This window comes from Lethenteron reissneri, chromosome 56 (genome assembly GCF_015708825.2).
Source record: "Lethenteron reissneri isolate LAM-NWPU_2019-01 chromosome 56, ASM1570882v1, whole genome shotgun sequence".
Taxonomy (NCBI): domain Eukaryota; kingdom Metazoa; phylum Chordata; class Hyperoartia; order Petromyzontiformes; family Petromyzontidae; genus Lethenteron; species Lethenteron reissneri.
The window spans coordinates 7,629,593-7,654,486 of NC_083834.1; the positions used below are offsets into that span (position 1 = coordinate 7,629,593).

The 24,894-nt window shown below is 49.0% G+C and overlaps 1 protein-coding gene across 3 annotated transcripts; it reads right to left on the bottom strand.

The window, feature by feature from the left end:
• Nucleotides 1–7,556: 7,556 nt before the first annotated feature.
• Nucleotides 7,557–24,843, bottom strand: DHDDS (dehydrodolichyl diphosphate synthase subunit). 3 transcript variants are annotated; one of them, XM_061574612.1, is made up of 9 exons: nucleotides 24,706–24,843; nucleotides 19,170–19,266; nucleotides 18,197–18,313; nucleotides 17,402–17,544; nucleotides 16,593–16,709; nucleotides 15,288–15,389; nucleotides 13,974–14,088; nucleotides 12,949–13,056; nucleotides 7,557–11,282 (listed from the first exon to the last, which is right to left on the bottom strand). In XM_061574612.1, the coding sequence occupies exons 2-9, from the start codon at nucleotides 19,230–19,232 to the stop codon at nucleotides 11,025–11,027; spliced, it is 1,023 nt and encodes a 340-aa protein (XP_061430596.1). In that variant the 5' UTR covers nucleotides 19,233–19,266; nucleotides 24,706–24,843; the 3' UTR covers nucleotides 7,557–11,024. The 3 variants fall into 3 exon arrangements, with proteins under 3 accessions (XP_061430596.1, XP_061430594.1, XP_061430595.1); XM_061574610.1 differs by lacking the exon at nucleotides 24,706–24,843 and adding an exon at nucleotides 24,204–24,428; XM_061574611.1 differs by lacking the exon at nucleotides 24,706–24,843 and adding an exon at nucleotides 23,344–23,418.
• Nucleotides 24,844–24,894: the final 51 nt, after the last annotated feature.

Genomic DNA, 24,894 nt, shown 5'->3' on the forward strand with positions numbered 1-24,894 from the left:
TCTTGGTGTGAGTCTGTGTAAGTGTGTGGGTCTCCGTGTGAGTTTATATGTATGTGTGAATCTGTGGTCGCTATGTGAGTCTATGTGTCTCTGGAAGTCTACGTGTCTGTGTGAGTCTGTGGATCTCTGTGTGAATCTGTGTGAACCTGTGGGTATCTATGTGAGTCTGTGGGTCTTGGTGTGAGTCTGTGTAAGTGTGTGGGTCTCCGTGTGAGTTTATGTGTATGTGTGAATTCTGTGGTCGCTATGTGAGTCTATGTGTCTCTGGAAGTCTACGTGTCTGTGTGAGTCTGTGGATCTCTGTGTGAATCTGTGTGAACCTGTGGGTATCTATGTGAGTCTGTGGGTCTTGGTGTGAGTCTGTGTAAGTGTGTGGGTCTCCGTGTGAGTTTATGTGTATGTGTGAATTCTGTGGTCGCTATGTGAGTCTATGTGTCTCTGGAAGTCTACGTGTCTGTGTGAGTCTGTGGATCTCTGTGTGAATCTGTGTGAACCTGTGGGTATCTATGTGAGTCTGTGGGTCTTGGTGTGAGTCTGTGTAAGTGTGTGGGTCTCCGTGTGAGTTTATGTGTATGTGTGAATTCTGTGGTCGCTATGTGAGTCTATGTGTCTCTGGAAGTCTACGTGTCTGTATGAGTCTGTGGATCTCTGTGTGAATCTGTGTGAACCTGTGGGTATCTATGTGAGTCTGTGGGTCTTGGTGTGAGTCTGTGTAAGTGTGTGGGTCTCCGTGTGAGTTTATGTGTATGTGTGAATTCTGTGGTCGCTATGTGAGTCTATGTGTCTCTGGAAGTCTACGTGTCTGTATGAGTCTGTGGATCTCTGTGTGAATCTGTGTGAACCTGTGGGTATCTATGTGAGTCTGTGGGTCTTGGTGTGAGTCTGTGTAAGTGTGTGGGTCTCCGTGTGAGTTTATGTGTATGTGTGAATCTGTGGTCGCTATGTGAGTCTATGTGTCTCTGGAAGTCTACGTGTCTGTGTGAGTCTGTGGATCTCTGTGTGAATCTGTGGGTCTCCATGTGAGTCTATGACTCAATATGTGAGTAAGTGGGTCACCATGTGAGTCTGTGGGTCTCTGTGTGAGTCTGTGGGTCTCTGTGTGAGTCTGTGGGTCTCTATGTGAGTCTATGACTCCATATGTAAGTGGGTCACCATGTGAGTCTGTGGGTCTCTGTGTGAGTCTGTGGGTCTCCATGTGAGTCTATGACTCAATATGTGAGTAAGTGGGTCACCATGTGACTCTGTGGGTCTCTGTGTGAGTCTGTGGGTCTCTGTGTGAGTCTGTGGGTCTCTGTGTGAGTCTATGGGTCTCTGTGTGAGTCTGTGGGTCTCTGTGTGAGTCTGTGGGTCTCTATGTGAGTCTATGACTCAATATATGAGTAAGTGGGTCACCATGTGACTCTGTGGGTCTCTGTGTGAGTCTGTGGGTCTCTGTGTGAGTCTGTGGGTCTCTATGTGAGTCTATGACTCAATATGTAAGTGGGTCACCATGTGAGTCTGTGGGTCTCTGTGTGAGTCTGTGGGTCTCTATGTGAGTCTATGACTCAATATATGAGTAAGTGGGTCACCATGTGACTCTGTGGGTCTCTATGTGAGTCTGTGGGTCTCTGTGTGAGTCTGTGGGTCTCTATGTGAGTCTATGACTCAATATGTAAGTGGGTCACCATGTGAGTCTGTGGGTCTCTGTGTGAGTCTGTGGGTCTCTGTGTGAGCATTGGGGGAGACGTGCCAGGTCACATGTTGCGTGGGCTCAGGCTTAGTCCTCGGCATTGGCGATGACGACACGAACATGTGGTGGAGTTTGCGTGTCTCTCTCTCTCCCCGTGGTCGTGTGGATTTTTTTTTCTCAGGGTCCTCCGGTTTATCCCTCCACATTTAGAAACGCGCATTGAGATTATTTAGATTATTTTGCGGCTATAAATGTCCAAATGTTGGCCCGCTTTGTTGAGCCATCGTCTGTGGCCAGGTCGCTTCTGAAAAATAAATTAATGCCTCAGTGGGCTTTGCCTGGTCAGATGGGGATGGTTTAGTTGACCGATCTTGTACTTTAAACTACGATCGTGATTTTGTACTGTTGTTGTAACGTTCTTACCCGTGCCCCGACTGCACATCAGTATAAAGAAATATTCTGGTTCTGCTCGTAGTGATCTCGTTGTTGATACAACAACAACAACCGCCATTCGCCACATAGTGGTGGTGACGTCACCACGGCGCTTGTGCCAGGCGAAGTGCACTTTAGGGCCACGTGAAGTGTCGAACGCCCGCTGGCAGGTCACGCGACAGACCCAATTGCCGTGGGTTGACTGACAGATGCATCAGCTGTGCCCCCTACTGTGCCAACTTGCTGTGTTTTAGCCGCCCGGCGCTCCGCTCGTTGTTGTGAGCGTCGCTCCTCCGCCTTCCGTTGTTGCTGGAGGGCGACTGCCTCCAACTGCCCAGTAGCGTCCTTCACGAGCCTCATCCAAAGAGGCCGATCTTGACACCCCTGGTACCTGGTCATCGGCAAGTCCACTCAGCTCCACGTCCTCCTGTACCACATCACTCCATCTCTTCTCTAGCCCGTGCCGCGCCCGTTTAGCCCCCTCGATCCGGCCGAACGTTGTTAATGCGCACCTACTTAGAACGCTGTTAACGCACACCTGCCTAGAGCGATGTTAATGTTCACCTGCCTAGAATTATGTTAATGCGCACCTGCCTAGAGATGTATGGCGACCCCTCGAGTTCAACCGCCTCAAAAGGGAGACCTCTTTCCACGATGTATTTAATGAACGCAGCGTGACGAGACAGCAACGCGCGTCCGAGATGCTCCCTAGCACGATGTTTGCTGTTTTCTTAAGAACCAAACCTACTATTTTACATTCGACAACGCTTCATCATTTTGTCGGACCACTGGCAGTCATCGCTCCACACTAATCCGAGGGGAAGCAACAACAACAACACCCCCACTTTCGCCGACGGGAATATTTTCTGCCCCTCGAGATCACCGCCCCGGCAACATCGACCCACCGAGCGCCTCCCCATCATCCGGCGTGACGGCGAGCATCACGTTGCAAACGAAGACGCGCCTCTGTCTCCTCCGCGTCTCCTCGACTGCGCCGATAATCATTGTCTGGCACCGATAGTGACCCGCGTCCCGCAGCCTCAGCCGCTCCACGTGCAGCGAGACGTCACCCTCGTCCAGCTGACCTCGGAGGGCCGAGCGGCCGTCCTCACTGGTCAAACCCCACACGGAGTTGAGCACCAGCTGGGCGCCGTGGCTCCCCGAGTGGAACCACTTGGCCACCTCGATCTTCCCGTTGCGGGGCCACGGCGTGATGCGGCACCGCAGGACGGCGCGCGTGCCCGCCGCTGCGGTGACGTTAGTGGCTTCGCAGGAGCCTGTGCGGGACAGGAGAGAGGAGGAGGAGGGGGGGGGGGGACACATTTATGCTTCTGTTATAAAAGGCCGACGTTCAGTTTGCCCGTCAATTAAATAATAAGAGCCTTGCAGAAGGCCCGAATTTAAAAAAAAGTTATGGAAAGTGGACCCCCCCCTCCTCTGCAGCTAAATGTGGGGGTGAAAAGTTGATCCAACAATTGTCGACCCCCCTCCCCCAAAAAAAGAAATTTATTTTGTAGGCATATATGGCTCCACACCCTACATACAATAGGCAGTAGTATTTACTACTGGCTCTAGTGTATGTATCTACTATATTCCTACACACCTGTACATATGTCATGACAACACATTCCTGCGGAGGGAGCTGGTAGGAACGTTGGGTTGCTCGGTCAATGGCCAGGGTCAACGGCGGCGTGGTGTATTCCGCAAATATGCCCGACTGTGAGGGCGGGCACAAGCCGGCGTGAGTAGGTTAAACGTTGAGTTTTATAAGGGCACCACGGGGTGACCAGCCCCTCCCCACCCAGCCCCTCCCCACTCTCCCCACCCAGCCCCTCCCCACTCAGCCCCACCCCTCCCACCCCCCACCCAGCCCCTCCCCACCCAGCCCCACCCTCCCCACCCAGCCCACCCTCCCCTCCCCACCCAGCCGCTCCCTCCCCACCCAGCCCCTCCCTGCACGACGGACGGACGGACACAATAATCCCCTGTGGGCTGGTGTAACCAAGAGGTTCCTACCAGTATAAATGGGTTCACTATGGCGGTTAGCGCCAGAACCGTGGGTCTTGGGCCTCTCTCGGGCACCAGAGTGGGCATGCCATGGAAGCAGCCCCCAGGGGACATAGTCCTGGTGACAGCGAGAGAGAGGTCGAGTGAGCACGTGACAGTCTGGGTGACCCCGAGAGGGCACGTGACCGGACGAGGTGGCAAGGGGGCCCAAAAGGAGTCGAGAGGGACACGTGATGTAGGAGCCAGAGTCTTCGGGAAGGATCTGGAAGGGGGCGAGTCCCGAGCCCCGATAGGGGCTGTTCTCTGGAATCAATCCTCGGTGCTACGTGTCTCCGATCTTCGGTCTTCGCTCGGCATCGTGGGTCAGTCAGGATGTATTTGGGTGATTTGTTTACCTTTGTTGTACTTTGCACGACTTATATGTCTTTGTAACGGCTGTTGTCACGTTCTTACCCTGTTCCCCTAACTGGACATCTGCGACAAAGCGCTTTATAGCTCATCGGATTACTCCTGCAGTATAAATAAATATTCTCATTCTGAAAGAAAATAGATCCGGTGCAGCGTGTCACTTCCCACCCCTGAACATTTACGAGTGCCCTGCCAAAAATCTAATTTCTTATCCGAATGCAGGGTAGGGTAGGGCAGTGCCCATCCACCCCGGTATATCCATTCTCTCGACAAAGCCACGCGCTATTTCCATTGATCATATTGTTACACGCTCGTTAAGTTATTCGAATAGCTTCCCCCCCCCCTCCAACGATTAAAATATGATATACTGAATTATACATCGCAATTGTATTTACTACAACCCCGCCCCCCCCCCCCCCCACCGAAAGGCAAAATACAAGTTAAAACACGCCTCACTGAAAGCACGAGAAAAAAAATCACAGCCAATTCTGGGCAACACAATCCAATGCTACAATAGTTCATTGCCGTCTCGGAGTGGTTCTTCACCTTTCCTGCATGCAGCCTTGGCACACCATCGGTACCCGATCGTTAAACATGTTTTTGCTGTAGAATGTTAATAGATAGGGTTTGATGAAACAAAGTAAGTTGGACTTACGCGCCCCGTGCTTAATTCGCGTTTCGATTATTTACCGACTAAAAAAATCTGACCATGTCTCGCTACCCCCCCCCCCGTCCCCCGAAAGGGCATGCGTGCACCCCAGGTTAAGAACCACTGCTGTAGAGTAACACATCACATCGGTTACCCACCCCCCACCAAAACCCCGTCCCACCATCTGCTCTAGAGACCCACAGACTCACACGGTGACCCAAAGGCTTATAAATGTATACACAAGTTCACATAGAGACCCACGGACTCGCACAGAGAGCCAGATAATCACACGGCGACCCATAGACTCACACTGAGACCCACAGATTCACACAGATACATAGACTCACACGGGCCCACCAAGATCATATTGAGGCCAAGCTGTATTGAATTAGGAAAGTAAAAAAAAAGCTAAGCGCAGCCCCGCAATTGCCTATTTATGCCATTGCCGGTGGAAGGGGCCTATTGAGAGAGTACCCCTCGAGCATGTTTGGCCTACTCTTTCACACTGACCAGACGTCTTGGAAGAGGTGGCAGTACCCACAATTTTAACCCCTTCAGATGCACGCGACCCTGCCCGTCAACTCACTGCAGTGCCACCCGTTTACACCGCTGCTGGGTGGACTAGAGGCGGTTGGGGATGTGGATTTAAAAAAAAAAAACTTGCAACGTTTATTCGCTTCGGTGACACTAATTTAGCGACCTCTGCATTGCAAATCCAGTGTGGCTGAACATGGCACCTCCGCAGCGTCCCGCAAACTCTGAAAGGTTTAGAAGTCAACTCAATCTAGATTTGAAGTTTTCGTGACTGCGGGGATCCATATACTCTTTGGTTCTTTCGGTAAAGTCACGTGGGTATAAATGAAAATAAATTCAATCACGACGTTTCGGGAGCAACACAAGCGTCCGTCATCAGGTGGGACAACCACAGCAAGAAACAATTGCTGAAGTGGGAAAAAGGGCTGCTGCAACAAGAGGCCATATAAGCGATTCAAGTGAATTGTCATCCATACCTGAGTGGAGAAAAGTGAGAAAAGTTGCCCCCGACAGTACGAGCGTGAGGCCGCATGCAAACATCTCGACAGGACGGACGTAGTCACTTGTGGCTCCCGCAAAGTACAGATTCAAATCCCAGCACCTCCGATCGGCACCATTGGCTACGTACAAGTGAAGTAAGTTCCACAGACGAGTGAAAATTGGCTTTTTGTAGGTTCCCGTTTCCCTGCCCAAAAACACAACATGTGTGCAATAACAGAAGCGGGGGACAATGCCATGCCATCTAAGCTGATTCAATTCCATCGGTCACATCCTCAAATTCAGGTTTAGCATCAAGTTCCTCTTCAATTCACAGAAGTTCAAAAACTAAATACGCGGTAGTACAGCATCGTCACCTCCTAATCACTGTGCCATTGCTACTACCATGCTTAGTTTACTTGACCGTCACTCATTGATTCCTCCACCCTCATCCATACTGTTCAATCATCATGCCGTGCTCGATCGCATCATACTGTGGGTCACAGCAACGATATCACTCACCCACTTACAATCACACTCGCTCGCTCACATCACCGCGCTCAATCCAGGTCGTACGAGCTTCCTGCCTGTTTCTTCCCTTGCACTGCCTCCACTTTGGAAACATCTCCCATTGTCGTCTCTACTCAATTCGAGAGAGGCGTTAACGCCTACCTATTACAACTTCGATACTAGTGACGTTTGTCGCTTGGGGATTTGGCCCATTTTAGATGTTCGTAACTTTCGATTTAAAGCTTTCGTGACTGGAGGGATTCATCTCCTTGATTCTTTCGGTAAAGTCACGTAGAAGGGAAGTAATAAAATAATAAAAATAAAACATAATAAAATAATTCTCACGACGTTTTTTTTTCACCTGAGGACGGCTGCTTGCGTTGTGGCCGAAACGTCGTGAGAATTATTTTATGTTTTATTTTTATTATTTTATTACTGCCCTTCTACGTGACTTTACCGAAAGAACCAAGAAGATGTTCGTAACTGTTGGGGACATTTTTATTTAAAGCTTTCGTGACTGCAGGGATTCATATTCTTGGTTCTTTCGGTAAAGTCACGTAGAAGGGAAATAATAAAAATATAAAACAATACAAATTTTCACGACGTTTCGACTGCAACACAAGCAATCATCATCAGGTGTGAAATCCACAGAAAGAAAATTTGAAAAAAGTGGCGGTTTTTCCTAACGTCAACACCACCTGATGATGATTGCTTGTGTTGCAGTCGAAACGTCATGAGAATGTGTAGTTTAATATTTTTATTATTTTATTATTTCCCTTCTACGTGACTTTACCGAAAGAACCAAGAATATAAACTCTTGGTGGGTTTACCTTTCACTGAACAATGCCAACGCAGAGACACAAGGAGACCTCAATTTAAACAGCGTCTTTATTTGAGAAGCTGCCTTTTCACTCGTGAAATGGATTGTGGGTGAAGCGAGATCGAACCTCCGTTAATCGCCGCGCAAAGAGCCAGAGCCTAAACGCGAGCAGATGGTGGGCGGGGAGGGAGGGGGGGGGGGCGAGCAGCGTAGGACAAAAATTCCACAGAGAAGACGGCACTTGAATTCTGAACGCAAAAACGACACCCAAAATTTCGATTTAAAGCTTTCGTGACTGCAGGGATTCATCTTCTTGGTTCTTTCGGTAAAGTCACGTAGAAGGGAAATAATAAAATAATTAAAATAACACAATAAAATAATTCTCACGACGTTTCGGCCACAACGCAAGCAGCCGTCCTCAGATGGAGAACAGGTCTGTCGAGTAGACAGTCTGAATGACACACTCCAGGCTTGGAGCGACTATTTAAGCTGGGATGGAGGGGGGAAGGGCGCCTTGACAAAATAATTTGCATATCAAGAGGAATTTAGCATATTTATGGGAAATGCAGATATGCGATTAGTACTACTTGTGAAATGCGTAGGAGGTTTGGCGCTCCAAGCCTGGAGTGTGTCATTCAGACTCAGTCTACTCGACAGACCTGCTCTCCACCTGAGGACGGCTGCTTGCGTTGTGGCCGAAACGTCGTGAGAATTATTTTATTATTTTAATATTGCCATTCTACGTGACTTTACCGAAAGAACCAAGAAGATGACACCCAAAATGTTCGCAACGCCGCCTTGAGAGAAAGGAAATGTAGAATCGGCGACGTCTCACGACACACCAAGAGGCGAGGGATGTTGACCTCCCCGCCGAACGACGACGAACTCCGCTAGAGGGGACCTCTATCAAAGTGACAGATCACGTGTGTGCTGTGGAGGGCCATTGTCCAAAACGTCACCTGGTTAGACACTTTTCTTATTTGGAAGCAGTGCTGTGGACAAACAAGTTGCGTGTTATTTGTGCATCACTGCCAATTGCGGTGTCACCAAACCAATGTAACGCAACAATCAGCTCGTCGTTTCATAGATCATAACGCCTCCTTCCCATACATCCCTCCACATTAAAATTAGATATTTTTCCGTACACATCCCCATCAGCTACACGGTCTTCTGGGAGTGCATTACATTACTTAAATCAGCATAGGCTCAACACGAGCAAACCCCCGTCCGATTTCGACACTCGGCGTGTCATCAGGAAACACGTTCCTTCGGAGTGGGCAGGTAGGAACTTGGTTGGACAGCGCATTCGTGCGATCCGTGTCACGCGGCGCAAGCTGCGTGGGGCGGCGCGTCACGTGGTGCCGAGCCCGCCCGAAGCGCTCTTATGAAATACAAATCGAGGGCGTGGCTATGCACGACAGACAAATAATCCCTGGTGGGCAGTGTGGAACTGTTGTTCCTACCTGTAAAAAGACAGGCTTGAACAAATGTTGATGTTCGTAGGCAAGGAGACTGGTTTCGACAGTGTCTCATCAGTCATGCTCGCTTAAACCAATGCTGGTGAACCGCAAGATACTCTTAGTTCTTTCGGTAAAGTCAGGTAGGTAAAAAAGAAAATTAATAAAAATAAAACAATAAAAAAATCACGACGTTTCGGAGGCAACACAAGTCTCCGTCATCAGGTGGGACCGTCACAGCCAGATTTGCTGCATGAAGTGAAACGATGTGATTTTTATTTTATTTTTATTAATTTTAATTTAATTTTTTACCTACGTGACTTTACCGAAAGAACTAAGAGCATGAATCCTTGCAGTCACGAAAGCTTCAAATCTAGAACCGCAAGATGTTTATATTACACAAGGACCCTCTAACGGAGACAGTCCCCTTGTCGACAATTGGACGGATCAACATCCTTTGATGATTTATGAGGAGGGACAGGCATGGGAAGCAGGCGTAATGTCTGCTTCAGATATGCAATGACAATTCTCACTGCCGAACTCTGTGGAACAAATCGTGTATATACATGTAGTAGAGATCAACATTGGCACGTTGAAATACTCACAGACTCTACAGCAACTGTGTACGATCCGAGGTTTTACGCATGGAATCACAATCTGCAGATCCCGCAATGATTGACGGGTCGGGACGCATTCAATTTGACTGCCGAGTCGGCAAATGACCACGATGGATTTTAACCGACTTTTCGCAAAACACTTAAGCTCCTTGAAATTCGTCAGTTTTCGCGATAATCAAAGTGCACAACAGCTCACGACGTATATATATTTTTTCCTGCACCCCCCAAATACATTTGAACATTACAATAATAATATTAATTACATCGATTTACACAGAGATGTCGCCCAGCATTTCAATCGCTGTGATCGAACATTGGATTTTAAAGTTTTGCCGATTACGTTTTTCTGCCACGTGTCCAGCGACGCAACACGCGCCGCCCCGCCTTGTGCGTTGAACTTCTGTCGCACCGTACGTAGCCAACCGTGGGCTAAATGGAGAGTCAACTTTCTGCATCCACAAAGCGGCCAGCGGCGGGTGGCGTGGCCATCGATCGTGCAGGTGGTGCTACTGCACCGAGGCCCACGGTTTCGAGGGGCCCCGGAGTGCCGTGCTACGGAGAGAGGGAGGGAAATTGGACAGAGGGTCCCCTTTCTTTCCTCGCATCGGGGCCCACGCTGGCAAGGCTACGAAACCGATGCGAGTCTTTGGGGCCTCCGAGCATTGGTCCTACTCGAGTCGATGGTTCCAATATGAGTCTATGGGTCCTATGTGGGTCTACGAGTCCTGTGTGAGCGAGTCTATGGGTCCCTTAGCTTGTATCGGTCCTACGTGCATCTACTGTTCTAAGAGTAGTCGACAGGTTTTTTGACTATATTCATCTCTATGGGAGTCTAGGGGTCTCTGTACGAGTCCACGGTTCCAATAGGAATCTATTCATAGTTGTTAACCCATACGGTTTACCCGTATTCTTGTACAGGGAAATAGAGTTTTCAGGTCCATACGGCGTACAGCTGTTTCAATACGGGCAACAAAAAATAAAATGCGTCTGTTTGTGTTTCTCCCTTGCGATGGGACTTTGTAGGATGAACGTCGAGATTTCTAAGGGCACGGGGGTGACCAATAAGATCTGAATTGGGCTGTTATAAAGGTAGGCACTCATAAGGGGTTGACAAGTATGGTCTATTGGTCGGCGAATGTCAGTAGTGTAGTGATATCGAGTGTGCAGGCAGTGCAACTGCACAGAGGGTGGCCCAAGGGCTGGAGGGTCCCAGGTTCCTCGACTATGAAGAGGTGGGTTTGGGGGGTCACGGTGAGAATTGGACAGGGCCCCACCCACCCTCCCCCCCATTTCATTTCTTGCACCAAGGCCCATGTTGTTGACAACACTCTCGCCAGTGGACAGCAGCAGCAGCAGTAGCAGCCCCGTTTGGATCGAAGCAGTCTGGACACGTTGCTCGCACCGGCGGCGACGGTGGCGGCGCCACTCCGCAAAACGCTCAGCGTCATCTCGCGGGCTCGGCGCTCAGCTCCTCGAAGTAGGCCGTGCGCTTGCGCTCCAGCGCCTGCAGAAATCTTTGGGTCCTCTCGCGCCGCTCGCAGGCCACCTGCCTGGCCGCCTCCTCCTCCTCGGCCGTCGCCGCCGCCGCCGTGGGGTCGTCGCCGGCCACCCCCTCGCCGTGCCGCAGCCTCTGCAGCGCGACGCTGAGGTCCAGCTCGCGCTCCTGCCGCTCCACGTCATCGCGGTGGCTCGCGCGCACTTCCTGCAGGCGACCAAAAGGAAAGAAAAGGTCCGGCTGAGACTCTGGCGGTCTCCGCGTGTCGAGAGCTTCTTTCCCGATTACTCAGTGGCAGAGGTCGCAAACTGGTTTTGATTCCTTACCCGTACCCGGCCGCACCAGGGTCGCAAACGGGTACCCGTACCCTACCCGATACCCGGCCGGGTATCGGGTAGGGTACGGATATCGGGTACCCGATTGTGACCTCTGGGATGAAGCCTTGTTGCAGGCGCGGGTGGGTTGATTCTAGGAACTTGAATTGTGAGAAGAGACAAGACGTTGGGAAATGAGTGACAAACGGTGACTCACCAGTGACTCACGGCCTTCTCACTCATTGGTTGGGGTGAGTCACGTGCGGCTACCCGTACCCGGCCGCACCAGGGTCGCATACGGGTACCCGTACCCAGCCGGGTATCGGGTAGGGTACGGGTATCGGGTACCCGATTGCGACCTCTGCTCAGTGGGCCAGAGCAGAAAGTGGTGTGTACGTATAATAGTGAACTTCTTTTGCACCGTGCGTAGCCAACCGTGCTAATCGGAGGTACCACCGAAGGAAGGAAAACTTTAGGAGTACCGATGTATTTTCACGGCTAATACTGTACACAGAAACTTCCTGGAGAACCGACTTCATTTCAAATGGTTACCACAGAATTTCATTGCGATAGGGCACGCAAGGAAATTGCAACCACGACTATTACGCCACCTCGGGCAGTACTAACCAAATTCAATATTTGGTCTTGGCTCATCGCTGGCGAGATGAAAGCGCCGTGAGCCTCTTTAGGTAAGAAACTCACGGCACGGAGAGAAACATCGGACGCCGTGCCATACCACACGCGACACAACCCAAAATCGCACCGAAAAGCTACATAACGGCCGCTGTTGTGTAGTCACTGGGGACCAGGTAAGATCGCAGGGGGATGAAATCCAGATTTAAACCCAGTCCATAAAAATAGCAAAGCAGTCAGAATGCACTGCTTGTCAACACTGCCCCCTCCTGTATGAGACGTAAAAGGCATTTGTGGATATCTATCATCTCATTCGTCTGTACCGTATCACCAGCTTTATCATCTACACGGTTTCCCTTGGTCTAATGTGGGTTCGGTTTGTGCAATTTCGCGTAGGTGCGGTGAACTTTCTACCCAAAACTCGCCGTACGATGCGGCGTCGCCCTGTTTACTTAGCAGGCAGCCGTCCCGCGCAGTTTCCCTCTGTGCGCCCTTTTTTTGGAAAGCATCTACCGCATAACGTGAGGGAAACTGGTACATATTATCTCGCTTTTATCTCACTAATCTATGTATGTTGAACTTCTTTCGCACCATATGTAGCCAACAGTGCTAAACGGAGGTGCGGGGGTAATAACAAACCAAACACAAAAACGATTCTGCCGAAGTGACGTTATTCACATTGCATTGTGGCTCTTGAATCTGTGTCTTGCCTAAAGTTGTAGTCTATCGTTTGCACGTCTCTCTCACACCACATCTCTCAGCTTGGCGGGGCCACTCAACCTGCATGCGCAGGCCACATCTGGCCCACGGGCCGCCAGTTTCACAACTCTGCCGGGCCGATACGACCGTCGTTCAAAACCAAACCACGCCACCGACGGACGTTACCGCTGGGCCCATATACAACAGTGCCTCTGGTTGCCCCGCACCTGGATGGCGTGGTAGTTGACTTGGTAGCGCAGGATGGCCTGATAGAGATTCCAAAACGTGAACTCCGGCCAAAGCACCGACTGGAACACGAGGCAGGAGTACGCCGTCTGCAGAGCCACAAGACAGGATGACATTCAACCGACTGAGAGCTAATTCATTACCACCGGTACTCCTCCCGCTTAGCAAAGCACGAGCGAAAAAGTTGACCGACGGCTTCCCCCCCCCCGACCCCCACGTTACAATCGAGCTGCATCGCGGTCATGCCACGCCGACGAGGTTGTGGCTCGGGCGGCTCCCCGAGTTGTTCTTCCGCAGCAGAAGCCGAGCCGTGACGCTGACGTCGCGCACAATCAACGAGCCGAGGACGTGTGCAGACGACGCTGCGACACAGCGTGTCGTCAGTGTACTACCGCCACTTGAAACTACACCGTCCACTGGCCCTGCCGAAGCCACGAGGCTTGAGGCCAGCGTATCGAGGTTTGATTGTGGCTCGCAACGGCAAAAAAAAGCAAGTGAAAAACCGCCAGCGATGAGGGTCCTGCGCCGGCTTGGATTGGAGGTGCCAAAGTCGAGAAGGGGTATGGGGAGACATGCGAGTTCACACATTGTGTGGGCCAGCGTGGGCTCAGCTTTAGCCCTCTGCATTGGCGATGACACGGACATTTGGTGGCGAGATGTTAACTCCCTCGTCTGGTATGCAGGTGGTTGTGGCTTCGATCCCGACCCTGACGCCTGAATATCTGGAGTTTGCATGTCTCTCTCCCCGTGGTCGCGTGGATTTTTCTCCAGGTACTCCGGTTTTTCCATCCACATTTAGAAGCAACGTCACACAATTAAAAGTATTTGGCCGGTATAAATGTCCACTCGATAAGCCACTTCGTTGAGCTAAATCATTTGTGATAGCCAGGTCACATCTGAAAAAGAGCTACATAGTTCAGTGGACCTTACCTGGTAAATAAAAATCTGTTTAGTTTTTAGTTAATGCGCTGGCTTAAGAAGGGGCGGCACCGGTGTACGGACGGACCTGCCAGAGGAGAAAGTCGCTGAGGCGCACCTCCCCGGAGGTACGGATGAGCACATCGGGGTCGGGCGAGTGGCTGGTGTACAAGCACCGGTCCAGCAGGCTCTCCGTCACGTCGCTGTGTACAATAGAGACAAAAGTCCCCCCACCACACCCATGTAGCCTTAACAGACTGTTGGGTCAAGTGTTGTTAGTGACCAGCACCTGTGAAAGCCGGAACGTTCACCTAATGCCATGGTGGCGAGATGTTAACTACCTCGCCTGGTATACAGGAGGTCGTGGGTTCAATCCTGACCCTGATGCCTGGTTAAATAACAAAAACATTTTGATTTAAAGCTTTCGTGACTGCAGGGATTCATATTCTTGGTTCTTTCGGTAAAGTCACGTAGAAGAGAAACAATAAAATAATAAAATAAAATTAAATTCTCATGACGTTTTGACTGCAACACAAGCAATCCTCATCAGGTGTGAAATCCACATCAAGAAAAAAACGCCACTTTTTTAAAAATTTCTTGCTGTGGATTTCACACCTGATGATGATTGTTGCAGTCGAAACGTCGTGATAATTTTTATTGTTTTATATTTTTATTAGTTTATTGTTTCCCTTCTACGTGACTTTACCGAAAGAACCCAGAATAACAAAAACATAGTTTAGACGTATTTATAACTGTAGTAAATCTGCAATTAGATGGTAAAAGGTACCTTTTGCATATTGGTGTAGGAAGTCTTACTGTCACGACTGGAGTGGCATGGCATTACTAATTACACATGTCAAAATCTACCGCTCAGCAATTTCAGAAATTGTCACTTATTGGGGGTTGATTTTCCATTCAACTCGAGATTATTTTTGGTCTCGATTCTATCGTCTTATTTGTTTTGTTTCTCGTTTCAAACGATGCCGCGGGCAATGTGAAATCAAGCCGCGGTTCTTTTAAAAATGAGTTATGGGCCATGTACAAAGAAGTCCACGTATCGTGTGAAATGAAGCCGTGGGTCATTGCAGGTGTGCAGGGTGGAGTTTCCCTTCCCATGTTCCATTGTTTACCACTGCACTTCTGAAGCACCATTCGGTTCGTACCAATGTATGTTAAGCTTCTTTTGCACCATACGTAGCCAACCGCGCTAATTGGTTTGCTACTTACACCAGTGCAGAAACAAGCCCAATGGCTTGAGCTGTGGCTGAAACTGGTGGTGGTAAAGGCGTCATGAGCTTCCCGGCACTACTGGCAAATCTCCGATTAGCACGGTTGGCTACGTACGGTGCGAAAGAAGGTCTACGTACGTACATATACATGCGGATGAGACTGTGGGCCTCACCTGGGTTGCAGCAGGCCCTGCTCCACACCCCAGGCCATCTCGCGCACGGCGTTGGTGATCTCGTGGCGCGACGTGTACGCAAAGCACACGTTCAGGAAGCACCTGGGCAACAGCGCACCAACGCGGGGTAGGTCAACGGGCTACCCACCAACCATCGGCGCCCTCGCGCGAGACATTCGCCCCCGAACCCCAACGAACCGGGTCGGGTCAGCAACATCCTCAACACCTGAGCAAGTTCTTCGTGACCGTGTGCTTGATTTCGGTTCCGGGAATTGTTTCCAGATATTACTTTGGCACGGCATGGACGCGTCACCCTATTTTGATTAATAATGGGCTGTAAATGAATTATTTTTAAAATAGATTATTCATTAACGGTACCAATTTGTTTAAATGTGATAACACACACATGTGAAAATATTACCACATAATCCACCTTTGGGTCCAAGAGAAAATCATACTGGTAAATATTTGGTCACCTCACTCCTATGGGCCAGTAAAATATCTCTTCTGCAAAAACATATTTCTGGCCACTGTTGGATGAAGGTCTCTTCATGCCACATCAGTCACGGGGATTTCTGACCATACATCACCATACTGGTCAGTGCGGGTTCCTGGGGTTCATAGCGCACGCAGCATGCTAACCACTGCAACACCAACCATTGTTCATATAATTACGAACATTATCATACTACTATGTGTAGCATTACTGGAATGATTGCTGCGGCAGTGGGCATTGTTAAATCAAAGAGCGGAGGGAATTAGGGCAGGACCTTTTAAGATTATCATTGGGTAAATAAGGGACATTAAATCATTCTTATTACCTGTTGTGAGGTGGCTGGCCGGCTGACTCAGAGGTCAGAAGCGTTGAGCTGGCATCGCAAAGATTCTCGGTTCAAACCCAGGCAGCTAACCGATTGAACCACGTTCTCAAGTGCAATGAGTCGATAGTGTGGTTTCCAATTGAAAAAATAAACGATCACATTTTTAAATGGTTCTGCACTTGAGAATTTAAATCATGGTCCGAATTTAATTCGGTAAACATATCACTTTCAAATGCTGTTGAATCTACCTCTTTCATCATATAGAAGCACTGCCCTCCACTGTGTGCGGACCACAGTTCACACATGAAGGGATCTCAGAGGTAACTCAGCGGCATACGCTTCCGAGGGCAATCGTCTAACAGGGCAGGCTGCACTGCTCTGCAAGAGATCGGAGTGGATGCTTCGTCTCGTTACAATGTCAGCAGTGTGCAAAACGGGATATGAGTCACAACGACAACGAAAAAAAAGGAGGTAAAAATAATACTTGTCGTTATGGCTGGTGGACGTCACGGCTTTGGCGATGAGCTCCTGAATGTCCTGCGGCAGCAACGTGAGGTCGCCCGGTACGCGGATACGCACGCCGTACCTGTTCAGCTTCTCCCTTTGCGGGCGCAACCACAGGCGGGCACACGCACACACAAGACAAAAATACCCTGTATAGCCTTAACAGAAAGTTGGGGCAAGTGCTGTAAGCGAGCACCTATGAAAGCCGGAATGGCACAGGAGGAAGTGGGTGGCCAGCACCACGCCTGACCGCCTTTGTCTCCCCGGTGGCGAGGTTTACACACCACGCTAGCTACTTATTTAAAGGCTCAGTCGACCTAGAGGCGGCCCAGGACCAGTTCAGATAACTGTCATTGGTGTTGGCCATGAGCAGGCATCGAACTCGGGTTGCCAGGTTCATGGCAGAGCGCGCTAATCGCTACACTACCACTCCCCATGCACACACGCGTTCACATTCACATACAACGCCGGGTACAAGTGTTAAATCCGTCCAATTATTGCCATTTCAGCTCACCAGTAAGCCGAAGAGTGATTCTCACAGCCACATTTTTGCAAACTGAGAATTGTTCTTCAACCAAGTGGTGAGCTGAAACAAGAATAATTTTACGCGTTAAAACGCTCGTACACGTGACAAATTAATCGCTTACATCGTGGTGGTTGGTGGAGGGCGTTAAGGGGCACACATTTGGCCAGTCCATAATGTGGTCTAACCCAAAAATTTCAGCGAAGAATAAAATTGTTCTATCCTAAACAACGCGGGGGGGGGGGGGGGCAAGGGTAAGCCCTCACTTCTCCTGCAGGAGCCGCGCAAACTTCTGGCGGGCGAGCTCCATGAGTCCGTCCACCTCCTCCTGCGAACGCTTGAAGTTTTCGATGGAGAATGCGTAGACGGTGACCTCGCGCACGTCCATATCCAGGCACCAGCGCAGCGTCTGTTGGCGCAGCGCGGGGGGATGCAGCCGAGCGGCAGGGCAGTTCTTGTCAAGGAGCGTAAACCGTTGACGTAAACTCGTCGACGTAAAATCGCAGCAGCGGCAGCTTTAGGCCGGCCGTCGAACAAAGACGGGCGATTTCAAACGAGCTTCTGCGGCCGTCTGGAACGCTCTTCCCTTTCGATATTAGGAAGCCACTGGAGCTATGCACTTTTAAAACAAGATTAAAAACATTTCTTTAGAACTCCTTTTTGTGTTGAGTTTGTTGTCCTTCCCCGGCAGCTCCGATTAGCACAGCTGGATACATACGGTGGCAAAGAAGTTCAACATACGTACATTGGCCTGTTTGTTGCAGAGGTTGGATGTTTGAATCCAGCGGCCACCCTGGTTAATATCGTGGTGTGCATTAACCATGAAGGCTACTCGCTGTCATCTTCGCAGGAAGTTAACGAACTTTTGATGTTTTCAAAATAAAGTGGGCCACGTGTGCCAGTCACAGTCCAAAGAAAACAGTTGGCGTTAAAGATCCGTTGCATTTTCAGAGCAAGAGTGTCATCTACTTCACAGTGCACGTTTGAGACCACGTGAGATCATTGAATAAGGTGTAGGCCACACGTACCGCTGTCGCGCTCCCCATTCAAAACGTTTGTACCTGTGCCAGCTTGTCGAAGCCCTGCGTGTGTCCCTCCTGCCTCTCCACATGCTGCTTCCTCGCAAACCGCCGGTTCCCGTCCATGATGAAGGCAATGTGCTTGGGCATCGGCCCTGCCTGCCACAAAACACCGGGGGACAGCATTGTATCATTGTCGTCAGGGTCATGCCTATCCAACGGCTTCGCCCGTCGGTTTGTTTTAAATATTGTTTTGCCTTTTCCCCCCCAATGTTATCCCACGATATTAGACGAATAATTTGTTGGGACATCTCGTAGGGGGGCACAAACCCAACACGTTATAAATTGGCCCATGGAAGAGTATGTCACAGAGCCACCTTTGAGATATCTTTAATTGAATCATTACGAGCTGGAGATTCATCCAATAAAGTGAAGAGCCAAATTAAATGTTGTGCAGTCAAGCGGTGATCGGCCTCAGACCATCAACTCACTACACTACCTGGATTCGAACCCAGGTTCTCAGCGGTGCCAGGTCAGTGGTCTGACATTTGAGCAACTGAGCCACATCCTTTATTCATTGTTTAAAGCGTGCGTTACTACTTTCAGCGGCAGGACAGAGGGGAAAGTGCTGCCCTTATCCGTGTGAAATTGAGATCACTTGAAAGGATCTCAATAGGTAGTCTGTGATATCGGCAGCTTCTGTGGATATCACAGATATCAACCAGAATTTAGATATATTTTCTAAGCTATAATTTGTTACTCTATCACAACATTACTATTTTCTAGTTTATACAATAATGTATCCTTGTTACATGATTAGTAGGCTGCTATTTAGAACTATTTGGCTCCTGTAAATTTTCAAAAGCTGAGCCACTACGTTGAGCTATCATCATTTGTGGTCAAGTCGTTTCTGAAAAAGAGATGCATAGCTCAGTGGGCCTTACTTGGTAAAATAAACATAGTTTGTAGTTAATGAGTGTTAAATGCAATATGAAATGTAAACATAACCATTTACCTTCAAGATATTGGCACAGAATTTCTGAAAGAAATTGGGGGCATCCTCTCGTATCCACGACATTTTAGGCTTCGTCAAAATGGGATGTCCTTCAGAGCTGTAAATACATGACACAGAAAATAACGATTAAAGTTTAACTTGCGCTAATGAGTGAAAAACAGCATGTAATTATAGCATTACACAATTAATCATAATTATACACTGACAATAATGTGTAACGAACAAGTACATCCACGGTGGCGAGATGTTAACTACCTCGCCTAGTATACAGGTCATGGGTTCGATCCCGACCCTGACGCCTGTATATTTGTAGTTTGCAGCGTCTCTCTCCCCATAGTCGCGTGTATTTTTTCCCGGGTACTCCTGTTTGTCCCTCCACATTTAGAATCACACGCGTTTAGATTATTTGGCTGCTATACATTTCCACGTGATAAGCCACCTCATTGAGCTATCATTTGTGACCAGGTCGCTTCTAAAAAACGAGCTATATAGCTCAGTGGGACTCACCTGGAATTTTTTTTTTTTAGGATGAAGACTTCCCCATGGCTCATCACTCACCATGGTACTGTGATGCATAAAGCTCCCACACGAGTTTATCTCATTGCTCCATCTCTTCTCTAAGGTGGTGTCCCTCTTGGGCATTTTCCTCCTCTGGCTGCCACTCTGCCACTACTCTCAAACCACTGGCCCATCATCATCTAGCAATGCGTCCTGCCCAAGTCCACTTACTTTTCTTACCATTCAATATGAATTCTTATCTCGATGTCCGCGATTGTAGTTTAAAGGGAAATATTAAATCATTCCGACTGATCTCTCGCACAGCAGTGCAATGCTACTGATTTGAGAGTAATGTTTATTGCGTGACAGTCAAATTAACATTTGTAATTCTCCAAGCTATAACTTTCTCAAATTAAGTGCAGAACAAAGTTAAAAGTGATGGGCTATTTTCTTTACGTGCAGTCATTAGTTACCAGCCGAGACCATAAATTAACCTGCATTGAGAACCGGTTTTGTCGGCATGTAGAACTTCTTTTGCACCGTACGTAGCCAACTGTGCCAATCGGAGGTGCAAACAAGTAAACCCGTAAAAACAAAGTTTTTCACTCTAAATCCTTTATATGCGTGGCGGCTAGAGTCCTCTCGTCCTCTGGCTTGAGATGGCTGCAATCTATGGGTCAGATGATTGTCTGCCAGTATTAAGCAATTGGTAATTAAAATTTTCATTTGTTTTCCCTAAACAGTGTAAAATTTTTGGAATTTTTTTTCACGAAAATTAATTGTCACACACAACGAGTCTGTGTGGAAAATGTCAGCTCGATTGGATCACGGGAAGTGGGTTAAAAAACGAGCGAAAGATTTGCACGGTCCTAAGCAAGCAAGTGAACTTAATATAAAGGATTTAAAAATATATTCGCCTGTGGAGGACGCGGGGATCGATCCCGCGACCTTTGGCATGGGAAGCGAGGGCGCTACCAACTGCGCTACTCCGCCACGGCCTGTGGAGGGGTTACGCTCTGGGCTCTTACACTCTGACGTTCAGCCAAACCCATGAATGCGTTCTATTTGAATATATGTAAAATATTTTTTTTTTGCCTAAAAAGTGTAAATTTTTGGGAATTTTTTTCACGAACAATAATTGTCTGGCACAACGAGTCTGTGTGGAAAATGTCAGCTCGATTGGATCACGGGAAGTGGGTTAAAAAACGACCGAAAGATTTGCACGGTCCTAAGCAAGCAAGCAAGCAAGTACGCGAACTTAATATAAAGGATTTAAAAAGGCAGTCCTGAAGAAACGGGTTTTCAATCTAGATTTAACCAGAGGCAGGCTGCCTGGATTCGCACCCAAGATCTGAGCGGGGCCAAGCTCAACGCTCTGAACACAGAGCCACCCAGTCACCGAAGATCTACACCAATGGTTCTTAACCTTTACCGCAGGATTGCACCCCTTTGGTTCTAAATCGTAATTTTTTTTAAATGATAACGTTCATAAATACATAGGTTTCATCAAACAAAGTAGTTGTACTTATGTGCCCGTGCTTAATATTCGTTTCGATTATTTACCTTCTAAAAACATCTGGCCATGTCTCGCACCTCCCGGGAGTGCGTGCACCCCAGGTTAAGAATCACTGGTCTATACAGTTTCAAGGACCCCGCGTGGACTCACTAAGAGTGGAGTGCAGGTAGGCCGGTTCGCTCCACCTGGGTCAGCCTATAACTTTGTCTGTTGAAGCAGTTTCAAACCACGCTTAAACCAGCAATCAAGGCTCAACAGCTAGGCCAATCCACAACTCTGAGCACAGCAATAAAGCCAAAGCCAGACAGTCCTTGTGCAGGGGGAACAAAACCAATAAAAGATTACTTAATTCCTCTCCAAACTGTTTAGTGTAAACAGCTGACAGCCTAAATCTAGTCCTGTGCACTTTGTTGCGCAACCCTTTAACTTTCAACGACCACGTAGCAGAGATAGAAATGCGTCACACACAGTTGTCGAGCACGGGGAATGTAAATGTGTGATGAGTAATAGAGCCATAAACCATAGTTTGTTAGCATGGGTGATGAACTGGACTCTTAAGAGTGTACGATAACAAATGTTTAGAATTAAGTTCGAGAAATAATTAAATATAATTCATTTACAGCCATATGCCAATCAACTGTGGGATGAAGGCCTCTCCATGCCGTGTTGGTCGTGAGGGTTCGTATTACGAAACTTCACCACACCGGTCGGAGTGGGTTTGTGAAGGAGGGGTGGGGGTGTCCAGGACCGGTTAGGATATACCTCACCACTGATGTTGGCCGTGGCCAGGAATAAAACTCAGTTCGCAGGGTCCATAGTGCAGTGCGATGGCACAAAGAACACGTTATAAATGGTAAGCGAGTGCTTTTTGGGTCCTTAGGAAGCTACCGGAGCTATGCACTTTCAAATCTAGATTAAAAACTAATTTCTTTAGAACTGCTTTTTGTGTGTAGTTTGTTGTCCTTCACCCCGCACCCCTGATTGGCACGATTGGCTACGTACGGTGTGAAAGAAGTTCAACATACGTACACCACGTACTCGCACAATTCCCCTCGCGTAACGTTTCCGTCAAAAAGGCGTTGAACTTCTTGGGAGCGCCAACACACGTACAGACATTGTGTGGGCAGATGAGGTACGTGCGGTGCATTCGTGTGTGAATGTGTGCAAGACTCCGGTCCTTTGTCGTGTGAGGGGGCATAATTGCGCACGTCGCACACACGCGCAATGCGCGACACTCAACAGCACCGCCTGCATACCATTCACCTGAACGTGTGGTTAAGGTGTCACACAAAAAGCCACTGGGTCTTACAACTTTCATAGAAACTTCCGTGCCTGCAGACGCTCCCAGAATCGCTTCCTGGTATGCGTTTGCACGCAATCACTCCGTCACAGCCACGACTTGAATCTGAAAACCCGAGTGGCGAGAGGAATGAATGAACCAGTGGCGTTGCGTCGTTGTTATGGAATGCAACGTGGCTTCCTGCAACGTGGCTAAATTTCCCACCTCCTCTTCATAACCCGGGGTCTGGGCCCCATTGCAGATTCAACACCTGCACACGTGATAGCTACGCCACTAGATGGAACCACAGCTGGGCACCATCACACCTGGTAGAGGTGAGGCATCAATATAACACTGCTGGGGCAAACTCTCCAGTCACGGGTATCGAAGTCAGCCTGGCACACGGAGCCAAGTCAGCATGGCACACAGAGCCTAGCAAGCCCAAAAAGCCACTGTGAAGTAGGACATATTATTCCACGAAATATATTCAAATACAAATGTACCTATTTTGCTGAAATAAACATTGAGCGAAATAACAGAGACTTTTGTACGATACTAAATTACACTTCCGACTGTATTGTGAAAGGCGTTATATGAAGATTAAATGATTTCCATCAGCCATGATCAATCCACTGCTGGAATGAAGGTCTCCTGAAGCCGTCATCCATTGAAGAAATGTGCACGACATCAAGCTGGTTAGTGAACATTTCCTGTACAAGTCTACAGGACTAGTACCACACTTTGCGAAGGCAGAAGTGGGTCTTTCGGTAAAGTCACCACGTCACTACGTGACTTTGCCGAAAGAACCAAAGAGTATGGATTCCTGCAGTCACGAAAGCTTCAAATGAAGATGGTATTCCTATGTTTTGACTCGCACCCACCATGGGTATGCAGAATTCCCACCAGCTGGCTCGGGACTGTCAACTGAGAGATACACACACACAGTGATTGCCCCCCATGTTCATTTGGGGACGAAATTATTTTGACTTTGGAATGTGATTAATAAAAAGTACATTCATAATTGTGATTTCACCGTCTAATATCACACACGTCTGTCTCATTAAAATGTGTATACGAATGTTTTACTCTTATAAAGTGCACGTACGAGTAAAAAAAGCCAAATCTAAACCCAATGTGTGGTGTGGGTGACGTTGACAGCGGAGTTCAACTTCTCCCCAAATCTCACGAAAGCCAAACCCCACCACGTGTTTCCTCTCGAAACTAGCTAGCCGCTCATCTCCCCGTGCTGGAAATTCCACATTCCCACGGCGAGCAGAACGCAGGAACATCCACGGGAAGAATCCCCGGACCCCCCACCACGCACTGTTGAATTCCCCACAGCACCACACTTCTAGGAGCGGTGGGTCAAGTGGTTAGCGCGCTGCATGAAGGCGGCAACCCACCCCCCCCCAAGAGTTATCTTACTCCTGGGGCCACGGCTAACGTCAGTGGCGAGAGATGAATGAGCCGGTTCTGCACACGGCCTCACAATCACTGAACCCACTGGCCAGGGTCGATAAAGTACCGGTACTGAATGGCAAAACGACACCCCCCCCTGATCGGCACGCGGTGGTTTGGTGGAGGGCAGTCATCCAGGAAACGATTTGTCAAACGGGCTGTAGCAGTACATTTAACGGGGCACGTTAACTTTGAATGGTACGTCAAAGTTATCCAGCGATAACCAACAGAGTTCTTTTATAATTAAAATTAAGCCAATCTGCACTCAACACGTTTCACTCACCGGCTCTCGGCGAGGTTGTTAATGTTCCCGGTTCTTGCCGTGACGCCGCGCCGAACGAGATGGACACCAAAGTATATAAATGAAACGAAGGGCGGTAACGAGACGGACTTTTGATAAATCGACATTTAAATTGGACCGAGGCGACAGCGAAGCGACTTTAAATTCTCCGAGTTGACGCGGCTGCTCCGGTCCGCCATGCCTCGTGACGTCACGCAGGCGTATCCCTCCGCGCCGAGAGGGGGGAGGGGCGCCGCATCACCACCACCCCCACCTCTGCCCGCGCGGTCTACATCCGCAACCAACAATTAACGCCGAGCCACAATTGAACAAAAATTAATAACGATATTAATCGTACCACCTAAATTAGCGCGAGCACCTTTGCGGTCGCTGACAACGCTAATGTTATTTTCTCCCCCCGATGAAACACAAAGCACGCAGAGTAGTCGCAGATACAAACAGAATCAACCTCACCGCTTGACAATTGACTGCCGTTTCGGCTCACCTGCATGTGCAGGTGTAGCGGTGCCGGCTACGCACGCTCTCCTTTTACCTCGGCACCCCCCCGGGGGTTGCCGCGTGGGGAACTCTTTCCGCGCGGCGGACGCATACGGTGGCGCCCGCCCATCGCCACAACACGGGGGAGAGGCGGTGATGCGGTTTTTTGTGTTTTTTTTGCTTCAAGCTAAAAGCG